This window comes from Drosophila serrata, unplaced genomic scaffold (assembly GCF_035046125.1).
Source record: "Drosophila serrata isolate PLE 108 unplaced genomic scaffold, ASM3504612v1 contig_245, whole genome shotgun sequence".
Taxonomy (NCBI): Eukaryota; Metazoa; Arthropoda; class Insecta; order Diptera; family Drosophilidae; genus Drosophila; species Drosophila serrata.
Window position 1 is genome coordinate 1046050 of NW_028257143.1, and position 16123 is coordinate 1062172.

Genomic DNA, 16123 nt, shown 5'->3' on the forward strand with positions numbered 1-16123 from the left:
GATGATGATGATGGTGGTGATGGAGGTGCTGGAGGTGGTGGTGGCTTCGGGGGCGGTGGTGGTGAGTGGTGCTCCTGCTGAAATGCGCTCGTTAGCTAAAAGATCAAGTGGCCGCACCCACCATGTGGTGTAGGCAACACTCAAGTGCTGTTTGTGTTAGTTTTCCTGCTTTATTTTCACATGTTTATATATAAATTTATATACACATATGCATTTTTGCTGAATTGCTTGTTTTGATGGCGATTAAATCTGATACTGGGGCTTGCTGCTCTCTCAAACTGAGTTTTACTTTTATTTTTAATTCTGATTAAATCTGCAAGTATTCCTCGGATTTCACTTAAACATTTATCGATTCAATTGGCAATCGAAAGGGTTGGGATTAAACTACAGCAGAATGTGTATCCTTCGAGAGCAACATGTTTAAACTCTTTTGCTGATTTGCTGAGTATCTGTAGAAATGTTTATTTTAAATATTAAATGAAAATAATGAAGTCTTTACGATTGTGATGGAAATCGTTTCGATCTATCAATCTTATACAATTTCCTAAGTGTATATATATATACATATATTTATATATTGAAGAGAAATATAAATAATAATCCTACATATTTTATGCAAAACAACAAGTAAACTAGTCTTAAACATATTTTTTTATCCAATTTAATTAAAAATCTACTTATTAAATGGCTCCCAGATTTTTCTGTGTTCCTTTTTCCGACTCCCTCTTAAACCTCTTAACATTTTCCCCAACATTAAACACCGCCTAAGCCTTACAACTCGATATTTGTCCTGAAAAAACTCACTCTCAGAGGCCGCGAATTTGAATTATAGCTGAGGAGGATGGGGTGGCACTGACATTGACAACGCATTTACTATACTCCAGCTGTCTGGGGCAACAATAACGAAGGCACCAGCCAAAAGTCGGCACAGAGTCCGTAATGTCCTTGCTGGCCATAAAAACGTTAGGGAAAAACTAGCTGACAACCTAAACGTTTCTTGAAAAACCAAACGCAAAATGCCAGGACATGTCAGCCCCGTTTTCCCTTCGAAAAACACCTGACTCACCTGCCACGACACCCCTGACACCTGTGCAATCATGCGGAGCGGCAGCAGGACTCTCTCTCTGTCCTGGCAGCTGGCTGCAAACCGGCGACCTCCTGTTGGAGCCGACTGCTGTGGTTGCGGCCATAAAACATCCCGCCCAGCAAAGCGAAAGGCATAAAAACTGACGGCATTTCAAAAAATGAACATATCCGAAGAAAGGCAAAAGCAGGGGGGAGAGGAGCGGAAGGTCCTGGTTCCTGGGTCCCGGGCACAAATAAATGCCAAAGATGCGGCGGGAAAATGGAGGCGTCGCGCACACAGGTGCCAAAAAGTATGCAACAGACGCGAAATGAAAAATCGCATACTAAACGCAAAAAATGGGAAAACCAATGCCCACGTTTCACCTGGTTTTATTTTTTGCGAAACAAGTTGATTGATCAAATGCTAGGGGACAACTTTGAAGTTAACTATTTAATGCACTTTGTATTGAAGTTGAGAAAGAAAGTATGGGAAATGTATCAACTGAAATGTGAATGGATTTGAAACATAACAAGAAAGGAAGCTAACTTCGGCACGCCGAAGTTTATATACCCTTGCAGATAGAACTTCTATGAATAAAAAACCATACAATACAAATTTTATATCTTTGTGTTAAAAAAAAAAAATGAAGTAATACCTGCTTTCATTTCATTCACCTATACATATTATATTTGCAGTTTTACATTCACTGATTTGCATTTTTCCTCCACATCAAACGATCGTTTGTATGGCACCTATATGATATAGTCGTCCGATTTTCATGAAATTTACCACAAAATTTAAGACTTAAATTAAATGCCTATACCTAAAATTTGATGAAAATCAGTTGAAAACTGAAAAGGTTATAAATTTAATTGTATTAATTTCTCGATCGTTCCTATGGGAGCTATATGATATAGTAGTCCGATTTTCATAAAATTTTACGCAAAATTGAAGAGTATAGTAAAATGGCTATATCTCAAATTTGATCCAATTCTATTGAAAACTGAAAAAGTTAAAAAAAATTTTGTAAAAATTTTCCGATCATTCCTATGGCAGCTATATGATATAGTCGTCCGATCCGGCCCGTTCCGACATATATACGAGTGAGAGTATATAGAAGGCTAACTACAAAGTTTCATTCAGATAGCTTCAAAACTGAGAGACTAGTTTGCGTAGAAACGGACAGACGGACAGACGGACAGACGGACAGACGGACAGAAGGACAGACGGACAGACGGACAGACGGACAGACGGACATGGCTAGATCGACTCGGCTGTTGATCCTGATCAAGAATATATATACTTTATATAGTCGGAGGTGCCTCCTTCACTGCGTTGCAAACTTCTGACTGAAATTATAATACCCTGCAAGGGTATAAAAATCTAGTTTAATTTGGATTAAATTTATTAATGTCTGAGGTTAGTTATCCAACTCATTTATTTAAAAAGTCTCTTTCGTTTAAATAAACATTTTACAAATAGTATTGTTAAATCCTTTATAGGTTTTATTAAAGTTGTTTGATAACTTTGAAGTTATCTATTTAATTTACTTTGCATTGAAGCTGACAAGAAAATATAAAAGTATAAACCGAAATTTGTTTTTGAATTACGGAAAATTTATCAAAAATAGTTTGCGGTTGAATTCATTAATTCTTGGAATCAGTTATCCCAATAATTTGATTAGGGAATCTCTTCTAAATAAATATTGTACAAATGGTTCTATTAAATTCATTGTGAGTTTTTATAAAATTTGATTTTTATAAAAGTTGATATATTACATTCGATGGGACAACTTTGAAGTTAAATATTTAATGCACTTTGTATAGAATCTAGTAGAAAATATAAGAAATGTATCAACTGAAATTTGTAATTAAATTTAGGGGTTACATTCATTACTTTAATACAATTAATCTATTTAAGGACTCTTTTTCTTCTAAATATATTTTGTAAAAATAGTTATAGTACCCGTTTTTTATAGGTTTTTAAAATATGCGTGATTAGTTATAAAGTAAATTAAAGTAATTTACTTATATTGTATTGATATATTTATATCTATTTCTCCTTTAACTATAATTCAAAATAATTTTCTAATGTGTTTTTTAAAACTCTCTATACCAGAATAACGTCTCAATTATATACATTTAGCTTTGATTGCTTTTGGTCTTAATTTACGTTACTAGAAAGTATTGAAATCAGATAGCAAATGTTTCTCCAAGCCAATTTCTAAATAAATACTTTCAGGGATTCAAAGGGATAACTCCAACCTCGTAACTAACTATAACATCTCGCACTTCCCAACTTTAAAATAATGTTTTAAATTATAAACTCCTCCTTTTAATTCCACCTAACTCTTAAATTTCTTTTAAGAAACCCTCTGTAAAAAGCAATAAATATGTCGTTACCCAACCGTATTTCGTTCAACTCAAAGTGCATTCATTCAAATGCGACGATGAAAGTGCCGACACACACCAAGTTCCTGGTCCGTTCTCTTTGCCAAATGACTAATTGAAAAAGCGATGGTGGAGGCCATCAATTGAATGCGATCAAAGTTGCCCACTTTCGATTGCCTGCCTGCTAATTGATAGGCGGTGTGGGCGTGGCCAGCTGCGGATAACAGTGGTAAACGAAACCAAAACTTACCACAATACCATTAATAGTCCATGTCAAATTAGCAGCCGGTTTCGAGTATTTAATTGAGCAATTGCCGTCCACCAAATCGCCGACGCGATAGCGTGCCTGTATCCCGGTGACCACAGTGTGCTCTTCCGGTAGCTCTGCAAAAGGAGAGAGAGAGGGGTAATTGTGAGCCAAGGAATGAAAATGTAAAATTGGCCAGAAAGAGCCACCATGCTCAAACAGAGTTGTTCTAATTAATTTGCTCGACCTGACCGCAGGTTTTCCTTCGCCCCCTCTTTTCCACTTTGCACATTTTCTTTCTAGGCGTTGCAATATTGCATAGCTAGAGCTATAGGTAGTGTGATATAGGAGGGTATTCTTATTTGAATCAGAAGTTTGGATTTTAAAATTAATGATAATAATAATAGAGTTTTATTTTAACTTTTTATTACTTTAGATTTTGAACTTTTCCCACTGATTCTGCTTAATTATTTAATACAATTTTATATATCGTTTTAGGTAAGTCCTTTAAAAAGATACTATGGAATAATCTTATATAAATCAGCTCTATGGAATTTAAAAATCATACGAAATGGTAACTGTTTAATATTTTGAAAACTGATTTTTATTTTTTGGATTTTAATTACATTTTAAAGATTTTAAAAGTTTATTTATGGATGTCTATTTATAGATTTATTGATACAAAATAGCGTTCCGCCAAAAAGTAGGCAAGTATTTTGTAAGCTAAGATCCGGGTATTTCCTGGTCAGTATTTCGTATAAATCATATTACGTTACGTTTAACGAATAATGGAAATAACCAAGTCTATCAAGCCTATTTTAACTGTGACCTGAATATTAAAACGCATTTTCCTATTAACTAAAAAAAAGGTGTATAAATTTCGACTTGATCTAGCTGGCTTTCCCATGTTCTCCATTTTATTTCACTTACCGACCACCTCCATTTCGCCGGACACCATGGCTGTTTGAAATGTGGGGGCCTCCACGGATATTTCGCATGTAAATTTTCCCGAAATATTCAACGGCACCGACTGCAGGACGACGTGGCTCTGATTCGAAAGGTTTCGCTGCAAAAAGTAAAGGAAAAGAAGAGAAAGCGGCGGTGAAAGTCAGCGGGCGGGTCAAAGAAAGCGTGAAAGGAAATGAAGAACGTAATAAAAATTAGTTGGGCAAAATTGGCTGGGCGCGGTGCATAGAAATTGAATATAACCTCGTGAAAAGTGCAAAAAATAGCAGCAACAGCAGCAGGGGGAGGGAGAATGGAAAAAAATAAATAGAAAAATGTTGTCTTGGTTATGAATGACGAAAAGCACAGCTGCTGGTGATGAAAGATAGCTCACTGATGAAAAGTGACTGCAAATTGAGGGCATAAAGGTGAAGAGTTGACTTTAAAGTTCAAGGGGTCAGTCATCTGGCTTTGAGTAGGATTTCTTTTGACAAAAAACCGATTTGATTTTCAGGCTCTGTTTTACGAGCCTAATCTGAATTTACATCTTATTTATGGACTCTTGGGTGGTCTATAACCCGGAAATAAAAGTATTTAAGCCAAAAAGAAGTGGTTTCTGCATGGTTTGACTTGAAATCAATCGTTCTTTACCATGACTTTATAGTATTTATAATGGTCACTTAGTATCTTGTATTTATTTTGCGTTTAAATTGAACTTAATTCAGTTTTTACCTTAAATTAAGATATTTCCTTTGCAAGCAAACTACTTTTTACACTCATTAATGATTGCTCGCAAAAATTTAATGTTTCGCATCGAAAATCAGGCAACCTCAAAATGGCAATTCACTTAATAAAAATCAAATTTAATAAATTGCATTTAATACTGGGTAAATATTCTGGATAAATATATGTATATGTATGTCACATAAATGCGGTCTACGATGAGGTGATGGTGAGGGTAGTGAGCAGGGATCATTGGCTGAAGTTCTCGTTTGATTGTTTAACCCAATTTGTTGCTTCCGATACCTAATTGGCCCTCGTGTACTTCGATGGAATAATTAAACTCGGCTAATTATACCCATTCTTGGGGGAAATATTAAATGGAGAGAACATTTGGATAAAAACATAAATCATAAAAATGAAAAGTGAAGAAAAGGTTTATTATTTTTTGAAGGTTTACAAATTGAAATCTGACTGATAGGTAAAATGATCTATTATTAAGCTTCTTTCTGTTTCTTGTGGGTACTTTTCGTTACTGAAAAACTACCCTTAATGCCAAAAGTCAAGTGTATTTCGAGTGTCGCTTGATATCAGTGGACTTTATTTCTCTCCTGGGACCTTATGCAATCTGTATATATTGTTTTTTAATGAGCCGCAAGTCAATCGCAAGCGCGACTAATTGGCCACGCCCAACAACTCTTAACGGATGCGTCAACGGATGGACCGGCATAATTACAACGGGCAGTGGGGCGAATAAGCCGGCAAATGTCGTTATGAGGCAAATTCTGGCTGGGAGTGGCTGGCAATCAGCCATTATGGATATAATTTACACGCAACTGTAGTAACATGTGCGCGTTATGGGGAATAGGGATATGAGTACGAAGACGAGTATAAGGATATGGGGGCATTATCATCCCGTACTCACCTCTACGTTGAGACCACTTGTCATGGCAAAGACCTTCATCGCCGGATTCTCCTTGGGCGTGTAGCGATAAAACTCACGCTTGCCCTTATACCATTTCACCGAATATAGAGTATCGTTTTCCATATCGTAATTACACGTGAACAGGGCATTGCTGCCACGTTTCACCGCCTGCGGTATCATTACGGAAACATCCTTGAGTGCCACAATAAAATCTGCAAATAAAATGAGTTTCAGGCTTCGTAAATATAAAGTGTTCGTTTAAAAGGATATATTAAGCAAGTGATATTGTGACTTTTGAAAGTATTCAGAGTAGCAGTAGAGATATTTCCTAGAGAAGGGGCTTAACCTTAAGGGTGTTTAAAATCAATTTGTTTTGATTGATAAAAACTGAAATTCGAAATATATATAGTTCTTTTAATTGTTTCAAAAATGTCCCTCCATTTCCAGTTTGCTTTTGTTTTTTAAACCATTTCCTGCATTGACCTCAACTAAAAGGTATGCGGAAAGGTGAGTGAGGTGACCCAACCTCTTCACCTTCGAAATCCCATTGGAATCCAGTTCGATGCTAACTACTAAGCCAACCAACCAACCCTTTCTTCCTTTGACAAGTGAGAGGGCAGCCGGCATGACCGCTGGCTTCCTGTTGGATGTTTCATATGACAATACCGATGTTGCAAACAAAGTGCTTCCCAACTAGCCACCGATTTCTCCATTTGCATTCTTTTTTTGTTTCGTTTTGTTTTTGTTTTGTTTTTAACCCTGCCCCTGTCATTAGGCTACTCGTTTGATGGGATCGTGGGTCGTGACCAAAGAGTACTGAAAAAAAAATATATATCTAAACCTAATTTTTGATAAATATTCGATAAACAAAACTCGATTTAAGTTGTGTTTGAAATTAAGTTTTCAATAAACCTCTTCATCTTATTGAGATAAGAAAGTAAGGGAAGAAAGAAATACCTAAAACTATTCTTAATAATGATCAAAAATAAAATCCTTCAAAATTTGTTACTCGGAATCTTCATGGATAAAAACTTCTTTAATTTCAGTATTTATTGAAGCGTAAAACATTGCTTTGAAACATTTGAAAACATTTACAGAAACTTGCTTCTTTATTTAATTGGTTTTTTTTTGTTATTTTGTTTAAGTTGTTACATTTGTTTACTCTTTCGTTATGTTGAAATTTAAACACTTCAATATATTGATAAATCGATACATCTTCGACATTTAAATCGTTATTTTGATAATTTATTATTCACAAACCGATATTCTGTTTGATAAATCTGACAATTATAAACGGATAAGGAGCAAATTCAATAAAATAACATTCTCCCGATACTGGTTGAAAATATCGTAGTTTAAAGTTAAATGCATTCGATTTTCGATATTTACAATATCGATGTATTAATTTATACCATACGTTTGTTACGATATCAAGTAAGATATTTTTTTTCATACTATATACTATTATATACCATATACTCTACTACATATATTCCTGCCAATGTATGTAAACTTGATTACCTTTCGATAATAACAACATGTTTTACTTATTTATACTGGAAAATCATAACCAATTGTTTACTAAACACATTTTATAAGCTTCAGTTTGTTGCTAATAAATTATAATAAATTGAAATATTTATTCAACTGCTTTTACTAACTAATTTACAGGTACACACACACCTGCATTTATTCCCATTTGTCTCACTGGGATTAGCAGCCAGCATTGTTTATTTTTTTATGCAACTTTTTGCAGTGCACATTGTTTTTTGTTTCGCTGGCTTTGGTTTGTTTTTCTATTTTCTATTTTCTGTTTCTGTTGCTGTTTCTGTTTCTATGGGTGCACACTGCTTTTGTTGCCCATATTGACCCATATAACGAGCGAGCATTTTGTTGTGCTCTTCCCCTACGGCCCCACTTGATGTGGCTGCATTTATCGCAGGACGATGGGAATGGGGATGGGGGGATAAATTGTCCTTCAGCTGCACATTGTTGTTTAGCACTGGCCAACCCCATATCCCTGATACCCGCCGCCAAAGAACCACAGCTAGAGAAACAACTTTCCCCCTGGCATTTTATTTTGTTATAAAAAAAACTTTTACAATCTACGTTTGTTAAGTATTTTAACTGCTTTCTCTAGGTGGACGAAGGACCTGAGTGTGTGTGTGTGTTCCATATAAACCAATGAAAATTGCAAGGGCAACTCTTCGTATCATTCACTCTCCTCCAACTCCAACTGGGATGCCGCAAGGCAAGGGCAAAGTTCTATGTCTGCTTTTCGGTGTTTATCTGTCAGTTTATGTTTACAAATGTCCACTTTTAATGGTTCACCATTTAACTGGAGAGACGCTAACCAAAGCAGGAGGAGGAAAGTGCTCTGGGGAAATAGAGACAAGGTCCTGCCATGCATATTGTTAGCTTCCATTGTGTTTCCTTACCATTTTATACCCGAATGTCGGTAGAATGTATCTTTTGGATGCCCTACGCACTTGCATTTATATTTCTTTCATGTATTTCCCATGATTTTGATAAGCTACTTATCAAGGTTTCCAAATGTAAAAAGTAGAATTTAATGGAAATTTTGACTGCACACAGAAAACAACGTTAAATGTATTTCAAAAATAATTTAATCTCCATAAGCAGTTATATACTGTGGGGCTTATGGCAAACACGCTTTAATATTTATATAATATTAATGCATATTCTGGTTGGCTGGAATTTGTATTGATTTTACACTCGGCTGAGCCGTTGACCGCGACTTTAGTGTACATAATTTGCAATAAAACTTTACAGACAGAATGCATTTAATTTGGACACATTAAGTTATATTAAAAGCTGATCAAAAGTTAAGCAGCAAAACAAAGTGCCAGACAAAGTAAACAAAACCAAAACGATGGAGAAGGATGCCAAAAATAAGGTCTCCTCTAAGTTGCCCCGAAAGTGCTTCTCACACTTTCGGTGAAGCCCCCTAAAAATGTATTATTCTACATACCAATCTAACACACATATATATTTATATATATTACCAAAGAACTGAGCAGACTCAAAGCAGACTCCAGACCGAGACGCGACCACAGGACCTCAGCCGAAAAATAAAAAAAGGAGAGAAACACATCCAACCGATGACGATGACGACGCTGGGAATTGTAACTGACATGGCTGTCAACACTGTAGCCAGGACTCGGCCATCAGCCATCAGTCCTCGTCCTGCCCCGTCCCCGTCCCCGGCTCCACTTTGCAGTCATTTCAACTTTGGAATTTCAATAAGAGCCGCCTCAGACTCGGCGAGTGGAAATGCCGCAGGTGGTAGGCGCACAGAGTCCTGGCGAAGGAGGACATGGGTTCGAGGATCCTGGATTCGGGACAGGCATTTTGGGCTGTTCTGAAACCAACCAAGTTGCCGGCTGATGCAAAAGAAAGGCAAATAAACCAAAAGTAAATACATAAATTAAAAGTGTAAAGGCGAAAAATGTTTAATTCGCGAATGGCTGCCACGGGACGTACTCAAATGGAATGGATTGGCTGCAGGAGTGAATGGGGGAAGGTGAGTCCTGTAATAGGACAATGTTTTTTTGGAATGGAGGATGTGCGTTGCCGAACATTTACTGAAATATATTTTACATCTTAAAGGTACGGGAATTAAATTGTTTTTTTGCTGTTAAATGGTTTAAAAAACTCCTATTTATAAGATATTTAATGGTAATAAATTGATTTTAGGAAAGGATATAAATATGAAGAAAAATAATGTATAAGATAATAATAATATTGATTCTAGAATGATTTAGAAACAGTATATAATTTAAACATATCATCTGTATCCTGAAGATATTTAATTGTTTTAAATCTACTGAAAAACGATATCTGTGGTATAATGAAAATATTACACATTATAGCTAAATGGCATATACTTTAGATACAAGTTTCGATATTATATAACCTTAAAGATACCACTTGAAACTTCATTCCCCATTTTTAGTCTCCTCTTCATATTGGCTCGCTTTTTGAAACCATGCCCAAAATGGTTATTTTTTCACCCATAAAGAGTCGTTCTTCACACATTGTAAATACATATATATATATAGAGATATATATAGTCCATATTTTTCGTGAACTCCTACTCCCATTCTCTGTGTTATTTCCCATTTCGGTTTATTTTTCAAACAATTTTTTATCATCAGCTGTCAATAGTTCAGGCAGCTGACCCACCAAAGGGAGCAGCCGAAACGAAGGACAGATACATATATTTGGAGCGGAACGGGATGGGGGGGAAATCATTACATAAAAAATGTTTTATGCTTCGCTATTGCAACTTTGACCAGGGCGGCACGGTGGCGTATGAGCGATGCAACAACTGCGGCGAGGAAAGGGGTGAAATTATTTGTGTTTTGTTGGGTAACATGCTCCCATCCTGGCTTTGGATGTAGTCCAAACTTGGCCACGTATAAACACATTTTTGATGCTGACTTGCTTTTATTGTTTGTGTGTGTTTTCATTGCTAGCAATAAAAACTACAGAAAAAATCGCCCAAATAGAAATAAACGCATTTTTATATATATGTATGTATCTGTGTATTTATGAACCCCATAAATATGTCAAATAAATTACAAAACAGTCAAAATATTGTGCCATGTTTGTTATGCCAATATGTATATGTGTTTACATAAGTCAGGGTATATATATTTTCGAGTAAGGGAACATATTTTGGATCCTTCCTTAGGCATAAATTTGTTTCTAAGACCAAGGGGAAGATATGATTTAAGTCGTATACTATACAATTATGCCTTAAGCCTTTTGGAAGTATGGGCTCTTTTGCATATATGGTTTGTCATTGCCTTTGATATTTTTAAACATATTAAGTGAAAGAAGCACACTTAAAAGTGAATTCTTTATCATCTTAGAGAAGCTCAAAAAATTAGACAAAAATTTGATTTTTCTAAGATTTCTTAAACTAAATAAAGTAAAGAAAGCCCATTTGGTTAAGAGAATACACTTATTCTACAAGCTGGAAGTTCTAATTTTGCTTAATTTAATATAATAATAATAATTCTCACACCACCTTTCATCTTATATAGTTAAAATCCCAACTTAATATGTGTTTATAATCAAGTCTCTGATTAAAACTCATAAATTTTCCCTAAAAACTTCAAAACTATATGGTATCCTTAATTTCCTTTCAATTTCCACTCATATAAATTGTTTAATTCAACCAACATTTGAATATTTTGATAGAGAAATTTCAAAAGAAGACCAAAAACAAAAACCTCTTGCTACCGAAACTGTCCGCTAATTTTGGTTTTTGTTCTTTTGCTGGTTTTCTGATTTGGTTTTCTGGCTGTTGTTTTGTTTTCAGAGTGTCATAAAATTTTGCCGCAAGCTTTCGTCCCCCTCCGATGTCCCCTCTGTGTTTTCCGCAATGCCAAACAACAAATGCTCTAAGAGCGGTATAGAGCCCGGCCCGCAGACAATTTCATTAGAACAGAAGTTTTGAAAAAATTACTCACATTACGAGATACTCAATGGCAGCTAAAAACAGGGGTGGGGTGGGGCAAAAAGCACAGCAATGAGGGTAACCGAAAACAGCGAAAAAAATAGCAAAAAAAAAATGATGCAAATGAAAACCAAAAACAGAGTTTCGCAGTTTCCTGCATTTACCAAAATGTTTGTCACTGCAATGTGCACACACAAATGACACTTTGTGCTGCTTTTGGACAGAGTCCTTCGGGGGGGAGGGTGGTTGCACACCACCCTATCCGATGGGGCTATTAAATAAACATGCAAATTATTGCGCAATTTTTGATTACGATTTTTCAACACAACCGAACCAGCCACAAGGGCAACAACAACAACAACAATAGCATCACAGTGCTGCAAAGTCCTGCATATTTTTGTATGTAAATCGAGCCGCCAGCCGATATACACCAGGATCCCTTCGTCCTGCCTGTATCATCGGCAAATGCCCTGCAATCTTTTGCATGCATTCAACACTCAACGCCTATTTTGCATACAAATTTTATTATTATTATATTGAATTGGAGCCGCGACAATGGTCGCTCTTTCTTTTCTAGCCCCGCCCGCTTTTCGCTTTTTGTGTGTCCTGTTTTTGGTTTTTCACCATTCAGGTTTGTCGATTTTCCTCATTGTGTGTGTGTGTGTGTGTGTGTCTGTCTGTTTTTTTACTGGGAATTATGTTAAATGAAAATCTGTGCAATTTTTCGCATGACACTTGTTCGTTGTCATGTTTTTTGTGGCATGGGTAATCACTGAAAAATGAATATATGAAAAGACCTTGCCGGAATTAAAGGGATCAATAATTAATGTTTAGTCTAAGCTCTAAGTATAAAGAGGAATTTGTAGAGTTGAATAGCTAATTGGTATTTAAAAATGTAAAGTTTTAGAAAGGGTTTTATATTTTTTTTATATTTTATAATTAAACCTTGGAATCTTTAAGGTTTAGAAAAACCATACTCAAAAAATATATTTATTTTATTATCAATGCGTGTTCAGAGAATTCAATAAAACATTTCTATTATTATAGAATATACATATCCTAAAACAGAAAATATGTCAATATTCGAATTAAACAATTTATAACATTGACTCATGTATTTTGATTTTTGTTCCACGACTTTATTTAGTCTGAATTCTAATCTAAATTATCTAAGTCTATGAATTTATTATGCTCTTCGTGCTGTATTATTTTGTCATTAAAGTGAACAATTTATGATAATATATTTTTAGAATTGGATGGATACACATATATGCAGAAATAAATATGTTTTCAAAAATATAATAAAAGCGAATTCATGGAAAATACATCAAACAAAAGAGAAAAGCAAAATAAGAATTGAGAGGCTATTGGGTCATGCATTTGACATGTCATCGCCAGCGACTCAGAGGTGGGCGGAGGCAGGGGCCAGGACTTCACAAAAGCCGGCAAGGATATAGACGAAAGGACGCTGTGCTTGGCATTCATTGGCGTTTTGCATGGGTGTCTGTGTCGCTGTCGCTGAGTGTGTGTGTGTGTGTGTTCGCAGGCGACCGCCAAAGCGTCGCCAAAAGCATCATCGCACATGGCAACAAAAAAGAGCCCAAAGTCTGACCCACCACAGCCTTGTTCGTCCCTATCCTCACCGCCCATCATCAGGGACTCTTCTTCTGTTCAAAAAGAACTTTCGGTAAAAACTCATTTCCATTGATATGCAATGAACGAGGGGGGGGGGGGGGGAAAGGACGAAGGCTGATGGCACCGGAACTGGGTTGAGAAAAGGCCACTTTCGTAAAACTCCTTTGGACAGGAGGGTTTTTCCCCTTGTATGCTTAGATTGATATGAATTTAGATGGTCAAAATCAAAGCATTTTCTAAATTTACCAAAAAATATATTTTAATAAGAATCTTTTATCCCAAACATAATTACAAAAGCTTAGACTGCAAAGGTTAAAAAGGTTGAGTATTTCTATATATTTCTATATATATTTCTATAATATTATAAATATAGAAAATTGAATTTCCACAAAAATTGATTGTTAATCAACTTAAAAAGTGAAAGAAGGAGACTCCTAAATATATGTTCTTACAGAAAAAGTTATCTTCTAAATTATTTTTTAAAAGAAAATGAATAAAAGTCATAAGTTCAACGAATTTATAAACAATATTGCTTTTATCAATTTTTATACCCAGCCTTAGAGACATCAATTGTTTTTTCACCTTTATTCAGATCTTAGTTATATATGTTTGTTATCCTGGGAAATGTGCTACCAATGCATCCGAAAACCATTGAATTGTTAATAAAAAAAAAATACATGTAACCTCCTGTTCTTATTCCCAATCCAAGCGAACCAAGCCCATTTAGTTTTCCGGGTAAAACTGCGTCTGCCAATGTGTCACCTGTCCACTGGCATAGTTAAGGGGGCAGGTGTAAAGGGGCTTAGATGTTTGCAATGTGGCAAATATAAGCATAAACGGTATGCCAGTGTTTCCGTGTATCTGTGGGACAGTTTTGTGCCTGAACAACCGATAGCACAGTTGCTGAAAGCCCGCATGCAAAATGCATAGATACAAATATACTTTTCACTCTTCCCCCTAAAAACTTCCTGCAATCTTCCATGGCCAGCTGCAACTGCATTTGATGGATCGATTTGTTTGACCCCTGACCCCAGGCCCCTCTTCTTGCCAGTTGAGCGTTGCGTCTCGTCGATTGTTGCATAAATTAAAATTCGTATTTCTTGTAAATATTTGCTGCGAAAAACGATTTCCTCCATATATGCAGAGGGAGTTTGCATTTCGAGTGGTTTTCCATGAATGCTTCAACGGTTCCCGACAATATTTTTCAAATGTTTGTAAATGTTGCACACGAGTACAGTATTTCTACGAGATTAGAACCGATGAGGATGAGGGTTTGAAGGGAGAAAAATGATGATACTCCACAGTTAGAGCACATAGAATATTTATAAATAAAATATAAGGTTTAAAGTTATTCAATGGGAAAAATTATACATAAAAAATAACTATATGCAAATGTAGTTTGGGGAAAATCATCTGTCTAAATTAGTTTTTAAGGTTTATTCAGGTATTTTGGCAGACTTGTATCTTGTTTACGATATTTATATTTATATTCATATTTATTTATTTGTATTGATTTATATTAACCAAAGCTGGAACCATTGATTGACTGCCTATCCGCTGGCCTTTCCTTTAACTTTGTTTCTATATTTTTATTTTTATGCAACAGAGCTTTTCGTTTCCAATCGAAGTAATTTCTTTTGCTATCCGAGAGTTTTCGACAATGACGGTAACTATATGCGATATATACAATATACACATATAGGTGGATGGGGAGGGAGCTCAATGTTATTTTCGCCAGACATTGGGCCGTCAAACAAACCAATTTTCACTGCTTTTCCAATAACGTGTCCCATGACCGCCCCCACCTCCGATTCGATCCGATACGCTGTTAACTGTAAACTGCAAATTGTTGGTTTCCATTTTTTTTTTTTTGTACACAAACAGGACAGAAAAGGGGGGCTGAGTGGTTGGGGTTTTCCTTCTTTTTTTTTGGGTTTGGTAACAGCTGCGCTGTTAAAAATCGAAATGAAGTCTGACTCTTTGGCCAGACTCTGAGCGTTCTTAATTAAGGCATTCTGATAGGGAACTCCACGGCCGGACAATGGACAATAAAGGATTTCAACTTTTTGCTGCAGGTTGGCCAACTTATTGTTTCCCTTTTGCTCCTTTTATTTGCCTTTCTTTCCTGTTAATGGACAGTTTTACCATTTTTCCATTTGCCTAACCAAAAAAAAGGGGGGAAACAGGTAGGTTCATATACAGAGAAGATATGATACATTGCAACAAAATCGAAGTATTTTCCATATGTTAGAATCTTATATTACTAAAGTTTAGTATATATTGATACTGCTTGTATTATCTAGACTTGTTCAATTATTATATTTATCCAAAGATGGCTATTACCTGGCTTAGAATTTACCTTCACAGCTTAATCTTGTAGATTTATTTTTGTTAAATATCGACTCGATTTCGGTCATCACTAGAGTGGGTCCCAAAATATCAATTTATCTTTGGTCTGGCAGAAGGGAAAAGGAGAACCGAGCTCTGGAGAAACGTGCATGCTTTGCATGCGAAGTGGAGTGGAGTCCTGGACTGGAAACTCCAGGGAGCACGCAGTGCTACAATTTCTCAAAAAAAGAGGAAAACCAGAAAAAAAAGGACGAGAAAACCTGCTGCCATCGTGTGCCTTGTTTATGCAATGACGAAGCATAAGTACCAAGTTGATTTCGTTTTGGGCATAGTGGTTCAAAGTGGCTTAAGCAACCAG

General features: G+C 35.9%; 1 protein-coding gene across 1 annotated transcript in view; it reads right to left on the reverse strand.

Annotated features, from left to right (window-relative positions):
* The window catches only part of beat-Ic (beaten path Ic), a 36448-nt gene that overhangs the window by 5360 nt on the left and 14965 nt on the right, over positions 1-16123 (reverse strand). The window contains exons 2-4 of the mRNA XM_020954841.2: positions 6294-6505; positions 4634-4769; positions 3707-3840 (exon numbers count right to left, since the gene is read on the reverse strand). Coding sequence (XP_020810500.2) covers positions 3707-3840; positions 4634-4769; positions 6294-6505 — 482 coding nt within the window. The remainder of the gene's footprint in view (positions 1-3706; positions 3841-4633; positions 4770-6293; positions 6506-16123) is intronic.